General features: G+C 39.1%; 1 protein-coding gene across 2 annotated transcripts in view; it reads right to left on the bottom strand.

The window, feature by feature from the left end:
• Window positions 1-8,509: 8,509 nt before the first annotated feature.
• Window positions 8,510-17,685, bottom strand: part of SUCLG2 (succinate-CoA ligase GDP-forming subunit beta) — a 243,557-nt gene continuing 234,381 nt past the window's right edge. For both annotated transcript variants that reach the window (XM_032458113.1, XM_014565671.2), the window contains one exon: window positions 8,510-9,616. In XM_032458113.1, the coding sequence (XP_032314004.1) occupies window positions 9,501-9,616 (116 nt within the window). In that variant the 3' untranslated portion in view covers window positions 8,510-9,500. The remainder of the gene's footprint in view (window positions 9,617-17,685) is intronic.

The following is a 17,685-nucleotide window of genomic DNA, read 5'->3' as shown; positions in this document are numbered from 1 at the left end:
TTATTATAATACCAGTAACCCATATTTACTATAGTAAATTAGTAAATACAGTTAAATCAGGGTTTCTCTATCTCAGCACTATTGATTTTGGACTGAATGATTTTTTCTTATGTAGGGCTGTCATGTATGTGAGGATGTGTAGTGGCATCCTCAGTGCTACTAAAAGTTGTAACAAACAAAAACATCTCACACATTGCCAGATGTCCCTAAGGCAGCAAAATTCCCCCCAGTTAAGAACTAATAAGTTAAATGAAAACAAAATTAGTTTATATCCTTTTATGATCAATTGTTTGCATATATGTCTTCATTTATATATTATATATATAAATATAAAGACAGACAATTTTACAAGTGATCTCGTATATTCTTTTGTTACTGCTCTTCTGCAGCATAATAATGAACATTTTAAAAATTATAGTTGATTTATAATTTTATATTAATTTAAGAAGTACAACAAAGGGATTCAATGATTTAATAGATTATACTCCATTTAAAGTCATTATAAGATACTGGCTGTTGTCCCTGTGCTGTCCTTGTATCTTTTTTATTTTATACACAGTAGTTTGTCTACATATTTTGGATGTTAACCCCTTATCAGACATATCATTTGCAAATATTTTCTCCCATTCTATAGGTTGTCTTTTCACTTCATTGGTTTTTAACCCCTGTGCAAAACTTTTAAGTTTAATTAGGTCCTGTTTGTTTACTTGTGCTTTTATTTCCTTGGCTGAGAAGACTGATTCAAAAAGTTACTGCTAAATCCTGACATCAAATCATTCCTGCTTTCAGCACAGAGCTTCCAGCCTTTGCTTCAGATAGATCAACCCAGGTGTTCCCTCTTCCTGATTCACCTCTTGCTATGCAGCAGCCATTTCCAAACCCGAAGAGGCACAACTACAAACATTAAAAAAGTTTTTGTATTTTTTTTTTCAGTTTTACTGAGATATAATTGACCTACAGCACTGTATAAGTTTAAAGTGTACTGCATAATAACCTGACTTACATACACCATGAAATGATTACCAAATGGGTTTAGTGAACAGCCATCATCTCATATAGATGCAAAACAAAAGAAAAAGAAAACAATTGTTCCCTTGTGATGAGAACTCTTAGGATTCACTCTTAACAACTTTCATATATAATATGCAGTAGTGTTAATTATATTAATCATCTTGTACATCCACATCCCCAATATTTATTAATCTTATTACTGGAAGTTTGTACCTTCTGACTACCTTCATCCATTTCCTCCTCCCCCAAACCCTGCCTCTAGTAACTCCAAATCTGATCTTTTCTATGAATTTGTTGTTTGACTGTTTCTGAAGTAAAATTGACTTACAAAACTATGTTAAGTTCCTGGTACATAACACAGTGATTCAGTATTTCTATATATTTCGAAATGAACACCGTAAGTCTGATTGTCATCTGTCACCATACAAAGATATTACATAATCACTGACTATATTCACCATACAGTATATTTCATACAAGTGATTCATTTATTTTTTAACTGGAAGCTTGTACCACTTAATCTCCCTCACTTATTTCTCTGCTTCTGTCACCCTTATCCCTTCTGGCAATCACCTGTTTGTTCTCTGCATCTGTGACTGTTTCTATTTAGTTATATTCGTTTGTTTTTTAGATTCCACATATAAGTGAAATCATACAGTATTTGTCTTTCTCTGTTTGACTTACTTCAATTAGCATAATACTCCCTAGGTCTACCTATGTTGTCACAAATGGCAAGATTTTATTTTTTTATGGCTAAGTAGTATTCCATTGTGTGTGTGTGTGTGTGTGTATATATATATGTATATATATATACACACACACACACACACGCCATATCTTTTTTGTCCATTCACTTATTGATGGTTATATACGTTGCTTCCACATGTCGGCTATTGTAAACAATGCTGCAATGAACACAGTGATACATGTATCTTTTCGAATTAGTTTTCGATTTTTTCTGATAAATACCTAGGAGTGTAATTGCTGGATCATATGGTAGTTCTATTTTTAATTTTTTGAGGAATCTGTATACTGTTTTCCATAATGGCTGCACCAATTTACATTCCCACCAATAATGCACAAGAATTCCCTTTTCTCCACTTCCCTGCCAACACCTGTTATTTGTTGTCTTTTTGATAACAGTCATTGTGACAGGTGTGAGGTGATTTCTTATAATGATTATGATTTGGATTTTCCTGATGACTAGTGATGTTGAGCATCTTCTCATGTGTCTGTTGGCCATTTGTATGTCATTTTTGGAAAGAAGGTTTATTCATGTCCTCTGCCCATTTTAAAACTGGGTTGTGTAATTGTGCTGTTGAGTTGTGTTCTTTGTATATTTTGGATATTGACCCCTTCTTGGATATATCATTTGCAAATACCTTTTCTCACTCAGTATGGGGCCTTTTGCTTAGTTGATAGTTTCCTTTGTTTTGCAAAAGCTTTTGACATAGTCCCATTTATTAATTTTTACTTTTGTCTCCCTTGCCTGAGGAAACACATCCAAAAAACCGCCCTCCAGAAAGGTTTTAATGATTATACGTCAATTGCCAAATGAAAGGGGAGTATCTATTTCCTTATATTCTTGCCAACATTGCTTATTAGCATTCTTATTGTTAATATATCTGGATTTTTTGTAAAAATTAAAAAATAAAACCATAAAAATACTTTAATGTATTTCAATGCATTCAAATATTTTACAAATATTTTTTGAAATCCACAGGCAATATATGGAAACTTACAAATGTCAATGTATCCACACAAGCTGTATAACATTCTAAACAATTAACAGAAATTTAAAGGATTCTTACTTAACTAATGTGTAAAAATGCATCCTTCAAAGGCAATTTTTAAAGCAGCTATATAAAAGTAGGGGTTATTTAAAGAACAATAAACTTAAATGTTTCAAGACATAGTGATGAAGGTGGGAAAAAATGACTTCTTAAATAAAGGTCCATATGTCTTTTAAAAAGTAATAGATTTTTCTTTGGAATCCAGAAAGCCAGGTTACTGTTTTTCCCTTGAACACATGCACAAAATGATCACCAACTGGTAAGGTCACATGACTGTATCCACGAGATAATATAAATGAAGAGATGAAAATAAAACTCAACCTATGCTTTTATTAACCTATGCAATTCCTAATACAAGGCCTCTTACTTACCATCCTACATCTAGAACAGCTTTATTGACAAGTAATTCATACATTACAAAATTCACCCTTAAAAAATATATATAGTTCAGTGGTTTTTAGCATGTTCAGAGAGTTCTGCAACCATCACCACTATCTAATTTCAGAACATTTTTGTCACCCCAAAAGAAAACTGTTAGCAGTCACTCCCCATTCTTCCCTCCTCTCAGGTTCTGGCAACTACTAATCTACATGCTATCTCTACAGATTCACATACGCTGGACATTTCTTAAAAATGGAATCACACAACATGAGGGCTTTGTGACTGGATTCCTTCATTTGGTATAATGCTTTCAAGGTTCATGCATACTGTAGCATTCCTGTATTTCATTCCTTTCTGTTGATGAATATGGATATATTCCATTTTGTTTATCCAGTCATTGGGTAATGGACATTTGGGTAGTTTCCACTTCTTGGAAAAATTTTCTGCAAACAATTTTTTTAAAATTTTAATAGAGTCCTGTTTATCTAGTCTTTATCTGTAGCTTGCACTTTTAAATCAAGGTCTTTTTTGCTCAAGAAAAATAATTATAAGAATATAGAGTACATGAATATTCAACATTACAAGACAACTGAAAATAAACTCCAAATAAGAACCTCCAAATCTTCTAGTCTATCCCAGTCTCTGTCCATTCTCTGTGAACAGATCTCTAAATGACTGCTATGTGATGACTGTACTTCATTTGTTTCTCCCCTAGCTAGGAAAGGGTTAGAAGATCTCCCAGTTAAAAAGCATGTCTCCATGCACTGCCTTTGCACACACAAGGGAGGAATAAGAAAAAAAAATTTTTCCATAGTTGGCTTATAAATTCTATTTTTGGATTTGACAAATCTGGCATAAGCTACCTAAGATTTCAATTGAACTATTTTGAGTATCAAAATATGAGACAAGATTTCTGGGCCTAAATTTTCCATAAGAATGATATTGCTAACTAAATTTTCTGCTACTGTTATGGTAATACTACACTATTTCCAGCCTTCACCTCTCCGGCCCTTCTGCCTTTTGTCTGTGGGTGGTCATGGTTTTGTATGTTAGGGAAGGCAGTGAGTTAACAAGGCACTTGGAATTAGGCCCCAGAGGTGGCCCCTGCCTTACACCTTACTGTCAGCGTTGGAAGGTAGTGTTCCCACTGGAGTCCATACAACTTGTCCAACTACATAGCGCAATTTTTCAGCTTTTAAAGTTTGCTTCCCAAGGTATGGGGTACACTAAAAAGGCAAAACATTCAAGAACTCAGCTCACTAAACCTCTCTGCCCCCAACATTCTTTCAAATTATCCATTGCTATCGGCAGCCCAACTATACTGAATTTGGGTCCTGATAGGTTTAAAACAAAAGGCACTATATAGCTTTGGACGCGGAAGATCAGCGTTTCAATCATGACCAGCCACACGTGGTTTTGCGTTCTTGGTCATGTAATTACCTTTCCTGAGATACATACTGCCTGTAAAAGATCTCATCTGTAAAACAGGAATGATAGATTCATAGGGTCGCTAGGACGAATGATTAAGGTAACAAAGGTAAGGTTCCTGGAACACAGTAAGCACTGAATCAAACTGAGCTCTTCTGATATGAAAATAATGCATAAAAACCAAACAGATTTAGACTACAGGACTGTGTGGTCCAAAACGGTACCTACCAGCAACACGTGACTATTAATTAACTGAAATTAAACAGAATTTAAAATTCAGTTCTCAGTGCTCGATAGTCACATGTGGCTAGTGTTATTGGACAGCATCCAATACTTCCCATAACCATTATTACAGAAAGTTCTACTGGGCAGCAATGCACTAGAGGTAAATGGAATTTTACAGGAAGCAGAAGTCCAGAAGCCTTAATTTTTGCCGCTAACTACGCAACTTTGGCAGAGCAACTTTATCTCACTATGTTACTAAATTCCCCAATGACAAAATGGAACAATGCCTTTACAGCAATGTTGTGAGGATCGGGTGCCCTGAAATCACTTCTTCCTTTGCTTTCTTATGATCTTCTTTAATCCCAAGATTAAATTATGCGTAAAAATGTCTCTAGCAAGGACAACTTTGAGTATGACTCAATAGGTACAGCTCTCTGGGAGTTTGATATTGATAGCCTTGATTTGACATTATTCCAACACACCTGTAAGTAGTTAAGAACAGCATATGTTCAAAAGCATACCAAGCTATCTGCAGGCAGTTCTTGTGGTGATGGAAAGAAGCAAATTAACATCACTAAAAAGGTTTTCATTGGCAAACGGCCTTTTGTAGACTAGTAAATTCTCACAGGGTTTAAAACGCAAAGATCAGAGATCATATTTCTTATTTACTCATTTGTTTCACTTTAATGCCTAAATCTGACTTCCCCAGGTTTGGAAACTATCATCTGTGCCATCATTTTGGGGGGTAATAAGGTATTTTTAAAATTTATATACAGAAAGGGTTGGCAAACTTTTCTTTAATGTGACAAATAGTAAATGTTCTAGGGCTATAAAATTTCTATCACAACTACTTAACTCTGTTGTTGTAGCATAAAAGCAACAATAGATAAGATGTAAATAAATGGCATGGCTATGTGTAAATAAAAGCTTATTTACTCAAACTGTCCCTCAGGCCTTAATTTGCCAACTCCAAGTCTAGAAGGACATGTAGAACATATCCTTCCTTCCTCGCTCTTCCTCACACTGCTTTTTAAAATCACTATTATATTATTTCTCATTTATTTTAATTATTTGAATATGTATTGTATCCTGCAGATGATGAGGTTTTTAAATGTTGAATTTAGAAATGTTAAAGCATACTTTTTCTTTTCATTTTTATTACGGCCTTGAATATAAAAACAACATAATTCTTTAGGATAATTCTTTTTTTCTTGCAGAAAGGAAACTGAGAGGAATGGACAAAGCATATAAATTGCAAAAGAACTAATTAGAAGTGATTCACAGATCTAGTCAGGTCATTTAAAGTTTCCTAGCTATTTTACTAATTAATGAGTTGAATTACAACTTAAATAGAAAACCAAAATTGAGCTAAGTGCCTCAACACCATTACTCCTTATGTGGATATTACTGTTTAAAACAAACAAACGAAAAAATTAAGGTGAAATATTTAGATGACTCAATTAGCATCCAGACAAAAATCCTGGTAACGTCTATGCATGGGAAAAAAACGGACTCCACAGATCTTGTGAGAAATTAATAGAATGAAACAAAGTTCCAGAGTTGGAAGTACCCTTATGGAATAATTTGTTCAGCCTCATTGCTTTATAGTTGATGATGGTGGTTATCATGTCTTATTTTTCCTTTCCAGAAACAGTTTTCTTATTAAATTTCCAGTTTTCTTATGTAACTACCCCTCCTCCCTTCCTGACTCTCAGCTCTGGCAGTTTGAGTGAGGGTAATCTCATTCTCAGGCCAACAAGTGGGTATTAAACCCAGACTGGACTCATCAGAGCCCTGTAAACCACCAGCCACAAGGACTGGTTCAGGGTTAGATTCCTGACCTAAAACTGATCATCTCAATTCTGGGGTGTTTCTTAGAATTACCGGAAGAACCAACCAACTTCCCTTCTTCCCTCAGCCTCTTCCTTACTTCCCTCCTCTTCTTTATCTGTCTCTCCCCTCCTCCCTCTCTTCCTTTCATCCTTTTCACTTTCTCAACCCTCCCTCATTCTCTTCAAGGGATGCTAAGCTTGAGAATATGTACCTGGGATGGCCAGCAGCCATTTTGCCACCTTGTAGAAATGGCCTGTCCAAGAATAAAACCAACAGGGAGACAAGCTGGTCTGAGATGCCAAGTAAAAGTTCTGAGGCCCTGAGTTTCTGGATCTAGCCTTAACTATAACCAAAAACCTCTGTCTTCTGTAATTACAAGAACAAAACAATTCTCCCACCCCAACCTTTCCTCTTAACTTTGAGTTAGGTTTTTGCCACTACAAGAGTCCATACAAATATAAGAGGTTATTCAACTCAAAGACATGAATGTTGATAAGTGGGAGGGTTAGTACTTTAATCTCCTCTAAGTCTGATGCTAGGAGACTGACACAGTAGACTAGCAAGTCCATTAAAATCTTGTGTGCAAAGCAGTTTGGGTAAAAAGTGTGGCTACTTTTTAAGCTTCTAGGATACTGAGTACCATGTTTAGACTGTCATCTCCTTTCATGGATATTCTTGCTTAGGATAGGGCCAAGTTTAACACATACTGATCAGATTTAAAGGAGATTATTTTTCACACTTACATAAAGCTGAGACACACATGAAGGGGACACTGGAAGGTCAGAAATATAGGGCACACTTGAGTAGGTAATATATGGACTTCAGATCCACCACCAACACCAGCTGCCCCAAATTCTACTCTGTGCCATCAGCCAGTATAGCTGTGCCTACACATATACCAGTAATTCATTCTATAAAAATTTATGGAAACTGTATTGGGCTCAGCACCAGAGATACCTTGCAAGCAACATAAACTCAATACTTGGAGCTTCCAAGAAAAGAAAAGAAAAGAAAAAAACACTTATTTGAAAATAAAGGACCATTTTCTTGTTATTAAGCAAGGAAATATCTTTTGCTTCTTTTACAAAATAATCACATGAATGATTTAATTTCTTTATCCACTCCTCCAAACTAGGTTGATTAGAAACATCAATATATACAGCTATGTGAACACAGGCCTTTACAAAAGGCAAAAAATTCAAATATCTAGTTTTGGTCTAATTGACAAAATATATATTATTTTACAATACTAACTAATTATTAAGCTATCAAAAACCAAAACACATCTAAAAAGACAGTTAATATTCTTCATTCATTGCATAACAATTAAGAAAGGACATAAGATTAATCTATCAAATGAGTTTTTTCTCCATGGCAAATATGGATCTATAAAATAATGACTTTTTAACTTTTGTCTAGATATGAAACTTATGAGAACAATGTAAAAACTAGTAAAACACAAACAAAAAACAATAACCAAAAAGCTTGGTTTGTGACACACATTTGTACACTGAGAGGAAAACCGTTACTGTTGGCACCTCAGCCTTAAATGGGAGGAGTTTACGTCTACACATTCCTTTACATTATACTGAGGTCACATTTTAACCTGTTAGCTGCGACACTTACCTGGGCTTTCGCTGTGTATATAATTTTTATTCTTTCACTAAACAATCTCCTAAAAATATGGTTGCTGATAAAGTTGAGTCGAACTGAATAATCCTGGGACAACCCAAATTTTCTAATTTTGGAAATATGCCTAAGACACTAGGGCCAGTGTCTTAGTAGAAGGAAAAATTGTTTGAAGAATTAAACTGACTAAAATGAGAAGTACACAGATCTTGGTGTTTACAAAACAGAAAACTTTATTTGAATTTGTGTACAGACAAAAATTACCAATATTTAAACAAAAATCTAATTCACATTCTTTCCCACCACAAAAATGAATATTATGTGAAAAAGCTATATTCTCTCAATTACACTTTCCCAGGTAGTAGATTCTGGGGGGAAAAGGGAAGGGAGAGAAGACAGTGACACTCACAGCATAATTTGATCTTCAATGTTGTCTCATCTTGAAATGACTGAATCAGAGATTTCTGTAAGAATCAGCATCCTTCAGTTTTGATATTAAAAGAGAATCTTCTGCTCCAAAGTCCCAAATAAGGCTTCTGGCTTTATTTTTGGTGTGAGGTAAACAGTCTATTCAATATTAAGGCAAATGGTAGGAGACATGTATATGGTATTATTGTGGATCTTCCATCATAAAATATATTTTGTAATAGTTGTGGATTTTCCAACCATGTAAGAGTTAGACACTGTAAAAACTGTTGCAGTTTACAACAGCTATTTGTTTGAATGTCTTAGCTGCACCTTTTTGATGGTTAATCTGTTAAATGTAACCCTGTCAGAGGTTTTTACAGACTGTGATTTTGTTTTTATTACACAGGACAAAATGTTCACCAAAACTGTTGTCAGTGAACCAGGGCCTGATCTCAAATGCTGTATATATGCATATACGCTGTTTGGCCACACAGACTGCTCCTCGAAGTTGGTAAAACAATGCCTACTGAGCTGGTTCGCCAGGACGGAAAAGTATGAGAACATAAGGCATTAGTCTATTAAAGGCTATAAGGGAAATCAGATTATGTAGGCTGTCAAAATATCTTATTCAAGAAAATACAGATTCAAGGTTTTTTAATACAGAGATTCTTTCTCCTCCCTTTCCACCTATTTTTCCCCCAATGGGATAACCATTTCCTTCACAGTGATGAGAGAACCATCCCTTTTAATGGGAAAATGCACTTCTTCCTCTGAGGGATCAGGACAAAGGCATCACTTCTTAGCCACGCTGGCCACAGCTTTCTTGGCTGCATCCTCCAGGTCGACGGCCGAAGTAATGGGGAGTCCACTGTTAGTGAGAATGTTCTGGGCCTCGTGGACATTGGTTCCTGGAAAGGGGTGGGGGGATGATGTACAGTCACTGAAATGGAACTGGAAGTGGTGCCCTGGGGAGTTTCGTACAACCTGAAATCGAGGGATGCCTGAGTCTCACTAACACAACTTAATTACAACTCAGTTCAGCTTTCTGTGATCCAGATGTGGCTATTTAGATATACCCAGACGACAATTTTTTTTCCTCTTTTCATCTCAAATGCCTGGCATTATAAAGATACTGCCTATATTTTCTCTAGCATTAAAAAAATGGAAATAATGAGGTTCTTAGAAGACTGTGAACAAAGAATAACCAATTGTTCAACTAATTTGAATGAGGAAAATCTCCTGAAATCCCTTGATTGAGTAGTCTGAATACAGAATCTGAAGAAAAAGCTTGCAAAAAATGAGCAAGAGAATGGTAAATCAGGCAGTCAGGATTGTATGGAATACTGGGAGTAACACACAAGGATGCTCAGGACTAATCTACCTGTAGCTTTTCACCTAGAAGTAAATTAAATATCGGTGCTAATCAATGTCATTCACAAGGTGGAAAGATTATGTGACTAGATGTACATCAAGTGATGGTCCAGCTTGAAAAAAAGAATGAAAGATAGGACTTGCAAGAGAATAATGGACTTTTTTTTTTTTTTTTACTGATAAAAGTGGAAACATCTGCTCATAATCCACACTCAAGTGCATTTAATGTGATTCTGGCCCATATCAGAAGCCATTTGTTGTAAAGTTCTCCTGAAATGAAGGTGCCAGTCATGACGATCTGAGTTCTGAAGTTCAGGGCATCTGCCTACTTAAGGCCATGGATCCAGTGCCTTGGAGACAGTGACAGTTTTCAATGTGTCCATGTCTGATTCCTCCTCAACAATCCTTCCTTCATTGATTCTATACAATGAAAAGGGCAGAAGCCCTGAAAATGAGCATTGTAGCCTCTGATGACATCTCTTGGCCCTTCCTGGTGGATGTGTAGCATTTGCCGGCCAACCCACCCCACCCAAATGTGTGCTTAAGTGACTATTAAACATGTGAAATGCTTTTCTGTTATTTTCTTTCAGTGTGAAGAAGCCTCTGGGAGAAATGTGATAAAATTTAAGTGTCTAATGAAATATCTCATCTTGTATCATCTCCTATGCTTTTATCTAGTTAGCAAAACAAAGCCTATTTATAAACAAAGACTTTGAAATATAGAACTCGGAGGACCTCAGAGTACAAATATAAAGGAAGTGCTCAGTCAGCATGTTTCACACAAAAAGACAAAGGCCGAGTGAAGGAGGAACAGCTGAGCTGAGAAGGTGATGCAGTGCTGACTCTTCGGGGACCTGGGGTCCACCAAAGCCGTGGTGAAGGGGATACCGGCACTGTGTCTTCAGCTCAAGGCTTACTCGCTGCTGCTTCCACACAACCTCTAGGGCAAGCAAGAACTCCAAAGGTAGAAAAGTTGTTATCTAAAATCTCCAGCCTCTCATCCTGGCTCTGCTCTGAATTCACTGTATAGTTTTGGGTAAATCATTTAACTCCTTTGAGCTTCAACTTCTTTATCTCCAGATATAACACTGTGACCATCTTCTTCATAACTAATATTCACTAAACACACATGCCAGATATAACACTAAGTGACTTATATGTGGCTTATGAAATCTGTTCAATGACTATGAATAGGTCTCATTGTCCAGTTTCACAGATGAGATAACTGAGGCACAGAGAGGTTAAAGAACTGCATAGACACACAGGGTCTAACTGGCAATGATGGGACTTGAATCCTGCTTGCTCCAGATATGTCCTAACGATACGCTGGTCTGTTTCCCTGTCTATAAAGTGAGGATAATAATGCTAGTAGCTTAGGTTGCCATGAGAAGCAAATGAAATAATGCACATGAAAGCATCTGGTAAATGGCAAACTCTCTGTGGCAGACGTGGCTGGCTGTCCACTGAAGATTCATGCTGCTTTGCTACAGGGGGAGCTGTTGCTGGAAAGCAGCTGCCCAACCAGGAACCACTTCCTAGGCGCCCCTGCCAATGGGGGGTCCTGTGACTTCTGGCCAATACAGTATGAGCAGAGATGAAACACACACTCTTAAACATACCTACTGTGATTCTCCTCCATTTTCCTCTGTCTACCTTCTGGAACACTGCCAGCCAGAAAAAGCTTGCAAGGCATATTTTTTCTGAGGCAATGACTCTTTCAGCATGGATGCTTGAATGACTGTGGAGCAGAGCAGCCCGCTCAGCTCACTCACCCTCTCAGACTTTATAGGAATGACAGAAACTTCTATGATATTATCTCTGACATTTCAGCATGTATCTGTCGTTATGGAGTAAGCTTTACTTTAATTAACATATTACTTTTTAAGTGTGGGAGGCACCTTTTAAAATGTGTTTCAAATGATTGACCGCCACATCCTGGTGTTCATGTCCCTGGAGTGTGGGCTGGAGCCAGTGACCTGCCTCTGATGAACAAGAATATAGCAAAAGTGATGGAACGTCACTTCTGAGACTAAGCCTGTGATTTCTGTCTTGCTCCCTCTGATTTTCTGTTGATAAAGCCAATTGCCATGCTGTGGGTTATGGGCTTCCTATGGCGAAGTTCATGATGCAAGGAACTCAGGGCAGCCTGCAGCCAAAAGCCAAACAAGAACTGAGGCCTTCAGTCCAACAGTGCATGAGGAATTGCATCCTGCCAACAACCATCTGAGTGGGCCTGGAGGCGACCCTCCCCCAGGCAGGCTGTGACAGGACTCCAGCCTTGGCCGACACTGCAACTGCATTTGCCAGAGACCTTGAGTCAGAACACCCAGCTAAACCACCTCTGGATTCTCCACCATAGACTCCTCATTGGTCACTGAAATGACCAATGTTTCTGGTGCTAAGCAGATAAATTTCAGGGCAATTTGTTTCACATTAGTACTTAACTTAATGCAGATGTAAAGATTTATTATTATCATTAAGAACAACCTCAGCGTGCATTTCGATTCATTTTGTAAAGTTTCAGCCACAGTCCCAGAGGTTGAAAAGTAAGACAGAGGGTCAGACTGTGGCAGGTGTTGGGAACCAGACAAAGGAATTCTGACATTAATCTGTAGGCAGCGTTTTCATGGAGTAAGGACGCAGTGTGAATCAAAGTCCTGATAGACACAGAATCAAATAGGTCTTTGGACCAGAAGGTCAATGAAAGTTAAATGTGTAAATCTTTATCTCCTTCAAAAGAGACGTGGACTAGAGCATTCTTACCACCTGACCTCTAGTCTGCCAGGGAAGAAATCTATGTTAAGATACAAAAAGCTCTTCTTCTTCCTTTCTCAAGAAACTCATGCATCACCCCAAGAGACAGACTCATCTGCCTGAACATCCTCATCTTCTAATCTTCCTTGCCTTGGCTGATTCCTCCTGTGGGTACAGATCTCCCCTACGACTATCAAGCACTCTCTAACTGGACTGATATAGGAATTAGCTGTGCTAGTAGTGGTGATAATAATAATAAAAGCAGTAATGCCAGCTGTCACTTAGCACAGGTCACACATTGTTCTGGAGTTCTAAGTAAATGAGCTCATGCGTTCCTCAGAAGCAACCCTGAGATAGCTACTATTATTATCTTCCTTTTATAGATGAGAGGACATGCATAAGTTAAAGACTAAAGTTTAGTGAGCAAGACGAGTAATAGCTAGGAAACAGAGAATGAGCATTCAACTTGATCTCTCACTGGCTTGAATGATTTCCGGCACTAATGCTTGAAATATCCATTGTAAACCTTGAAAAATTTCTCAGGATTTTGTAAATATATGTCATCATCATCACCATAATCACAACAACAACAAAAAATCCCTCATTTACAAAGTCCCCCATGGTACTTTATTTGACCCTTACAATGACCTTGTGAATTTGGTGTTTATAAATCAGTCCTTTTTTTTTTTCCCCTCTTTTTAAGTCAAGAGCTTAGTGACTGACTGACAGGATTCAGTCTCAGAATCCTGTGCCCCTCTGACACAATTTGATTTCCTGGTGACTCCTGTGTGACATTAAAAGACACAGCACTTTCCCGTGCAGAAGCTCATCTGAACTATGAGACTACAAATTATTCAAGAGTATGGATCAGGTATGACCAGGATGTCTGCTCTTTCCAATCTCCCTTCTGGCTAAACCTGCTGTCCTCACTGTCCCTGCTTAGGAGGGACCATGGGGTGTTCTCAGTCCCAAGGCAGATCGCCGATGTTCCCAAGACACTAACTGTACTTGATCCAAGGGTGGTCCCAATACAGACAATGGTTATTAGCTTGTCCAATTAGATTCGCTCTCCTGAGAATCTTGATGTGTAGTTTTTGTGAAATAGAAAGTTGTAGCATGGAAGGGACTTACCAGTCACATGCAAGCAGAGAAAGGCACTGCACACATGCACAGCATGGTGAAGAGATAAGTGTAGGAGTGACGCTCCTGAGGTCTGCCTCTAACTCAGATCCTCCTCTTCCCGGGTGTCAGCTTTCCTATGGTTTCTGCCCATTGAGAGAACTGTTTGCTCACTTTTCTGAGTTCCTTTCCATGTGTATGGATGAATAAGCTCTTTACCATCCTTTTTTTTTTTTTTTTTTTGAGATAAATGGGTTGCTCTTCCTTGTAATCAACTAGCCTAACTAAGCTGCTTCCTAAATTAATACTCTCTTCAACATCTAACTTAGCACCAGATATTACCAAGGCAGGAAAATGACTGACATAGAAATCCGTAAACCTGCAGGCAAGCTGGGCCATTGGCCTGCCATGCCTTCTCCCCGGAGCTCTGTTGCCCTATCTGCTTGGCGGACACCATTCTTTCATGAGCTGTCTGTTTAAATGGTATTTCTTTGGGCATGCCTTCCTGTCACCACATCCCAACCCCCAACCCAGAACAGGGGACTGAAAATGAGCTTTCAGAGTATCTCATACGTCTAAAATTGCAGCCCTGCTGTGACTGCTTACTGACACTGCTCTCGTCCCCACTAAACATAGGCTTCATGAGGGCTCCCACTGGGTGAGGCACGCTTACCCGCGTGCCTCTAGGCTCAGCACAGCATCCCCACACAGGATGTGCTTGTGGACAGAATGGATAACCACGGACAGGTTCATACATACAAAGTGTGCCTGAGGCGGTGAGTGTGGGTGAGACCTCTTCTGATTGCTGCCTTGCTGGCCCCATACCCCAAATAACTCTTTTTTCTAAGGTTGACACAGAAACTCCAAAAGGCCTGATGGAAAACAAGGACTGTTCTTGAGCTTTCCCAGAGTTCTTAGGGGCTTTCACTGTGGCCTCTTTCTCTAAGAAGGGCCACATAGCAGCTGGCTGGACTGAGTGCCCTTGAGTGAGGACTCCAAGCTGCTGTCACTCCTGCCTCCCAGGCAAGTGAGGCCGCACTCAAGGTTAACCACCAGTGAGCAGCGCCTGGGTGAGAGAGGGGTGGACAGCTCCACACAAATGCAGGCCATTCTCTCCTCCAGTTGGTCCTGCACGGCCATATCAAAATGCCTAATTGCTTCATAATTCCAGGATCCACTAAAGTGAATTTTAATTATACTTGCAGTTACACTTTAATTACAGCCTTAATTATTAAGCACATACTAGGCATGCTCAGAACCCAGCAGTTTTGGAAGGGAGCCTCACACTGAAGTACAAACCTCAGGCACAGGACGATGAGGAGAAAGGGTGCACACTGAGAGGGGCCTTGGTCAGATGAAAATCTGTCAAAGAAAGTGAGGGGAGGGGTCAGAAACAGAGGCAAAGAAGTGAGAGAGAATCACTCACAGAGAGCAAGATGGGACAGAAGGCACGGCAGAGATAGAGGCAGGAGAGTCAAAAAGAAAGATGCAGAAAGAGGCAGGAGAGAGGCATAGAGAAAAAGAAAGATACAGAGAGGGAGAAGGGGAAGAGACAAAAAAAGAGACAGAAGGGATGAAAGAGAGGGGACCAGAGACTGAGATGGATAAGAGAATGAGAGAGGGGAGAGGCAGAGAGAGGGAAGAGACAGAGAGAGGGAAAAAGGGAGGAGGAGAGAAAGGCACCAGAGACATGTGAAGAGAGTCAAGCAGAATAACCCAGAGAGGGACAGACACATGAAAAGAAGGCTCCAGAAGGAGAATAGTCTAATAGAGGGAGTGAGAGAGAACAGGGAGCTTGCCATGTCCCTGTGCAGCAGCCCTGCCTGGCCCTGCCTCCAGGCAGCCTCCTCAGTTTCTCCTTGGCTAGGGAGAAGCAAAGCCAGGGCAGAGCCTGCTGCTCATGGCAGCCCCCGCCTTGGAGAGAAATTACCAGTCGCTTCCTTGTTCCGGCTGAGAGAGCAGCTGGAAGGGGAAGTGGGAACACACAGAGAAGAGGGTTAACAAGGAAAATAGCAGTCACTGAAAGGAGGCCAGTCAAAAGAAAAAGTGAAAAGAGGGAGCCTTTGACAAATGCTTTACTAATTTGCAGATGCCTTTTGTTAATGATATTATGTGAGTATTTCAGGTTAGCTTCTTCTTGGCTCACCAAGTGGCTGACGTCTCCTCTCCATCCCCTCCCCTGTCTTTATTTCTATATAGAAACCATCAGAGCTGCTTTAAACTCTGATATGGAATCAAGAGGTCCAGAGTGTTTATGCCTGTGCACCCAATTACAAAGGAAATTGATCTCTTCCCCACATTTAAATTGTGCTGCTGACATGTTCTAATGTTTATTAAACACTGCATTGCTTTTTAATGAGGCTGCAGGACAATACTTTTAATAACCACCTGTACAGATAACTGATCAACTCACACTGGTCGAACTTCAGGCACTTAATATCTGCTTGTTGAAACCTGCTCAGCTAAATGGTTATCTACCCACTGCATGCCTTCAAAGTGGCAACACACAGAGAATCAAAGGGGACCGATTTTAAAATGAAATCTTGCTTACTGGCAGAGGATATTATAAAAAAAATTAATAATTATTATTAAAATCTTAAAAAATTTTCCATCTCTTCTGCACAATTTACCACTGACTTCCTGCCACTGGGTGGAGTGAGAGAGCTATAAACAGAGATGCAAGGTTAATTTATCAAAATTTGTTCTTTGCTCTTATTACATCAGAGACGAGACAGCAATAGTGGACACAAATTATAGGGTTTTGTTCAAAAGGTGTAGTTCCTCCCCTCCGACACAAGCCAGCCTTTTATCAACAGGCCTGTGAAGAAAACCAATCTCTTGTCTGAAAGTGTATAAAAGCTGAGTTTTAAAAATTATTTTTAATAGGAACTCATTTCTTTTAAAAGAAGACAACAGTTAGCACTTACTGAGTATATACTAGGTACAGTAAATGTTTATTGGATATATGAGTTAAGGGGTTCACAAGTATCATATCACTCTAATCTTCATAGAGACCCTAAAGTCGACATCATTTTTATCCCCATTTTACAGGAGGCAACTGAGGCACTGGGAGGCTTAGGAACTTGCCCAACATCCCCCAGCAAATCAGAGGCTGAGCCAAGACTAGAACCCAGGTTTGTCTGACTGCAAAAGCACACGACAACCATGACTGCAGCCTTGGCCTTTTAGCGCTGGAAGGAATCTTCGGGATTCTTTAGGACAAGTCTCTTGTTTTCACTAGAGGAAAATGAGGCCGAGAGATGGAGATAATCTGCTCAAACAATCAGTGAACCATGACAGGTCTGACTCTCGGTCTGGTGCCCTAAGTCGGGGCTGGCAAACTGTGGCTCCGGGTGCCAAATCCAGCCCGCTGCCTCTTTGTGTACCACCTGTGAGCCGAGAATAGTTCTGCCATTTTTAAACAGTTGGGGGGAAAAAATCATTATAATATTTTGTGGTACATGAAAATTACATGAAATTCAAATTTCAGCGTCCATAAATAAAGTTTCAGTGGAACACAGCCAAAGTGATTCATTTACAGACCAGCAGTGGCTGCTTTTGTGCTACAATGGCAGAGCTGAGGAGCTGTGACAGAGATGGCATGGCTCATAAATCTTAAAACGTTTCAACCCCTGCTTTGAGCAACCGAGTCTTCTTTTTCTCCCCACGGGATGGGAGAGGTCAGTAGAAGCAAACCAAATTCGTTAAAGCAGCAGATCCCTCCTCAAATGTT

Source organism: Camelus ferus, chromosome 17 (assembly GCF_009834535.1).
Source record: "Camelus ferus isolate YT-003-E chromosome 17, BCGSAC_Cfer_1.0, whole genome shotgun sequence".
In the NCBI taxonomy this organism is placed as follows: Eukaryota; Metazoa; Chordata; class Mammalia; order Artiodactyla; family Camelidae; genus Camelus; species Camelus ferus.
Note: the sequence above shows the minus strand (reverse complement) of the source record. Positions and strands in the feature narration are given on the sequence as shown.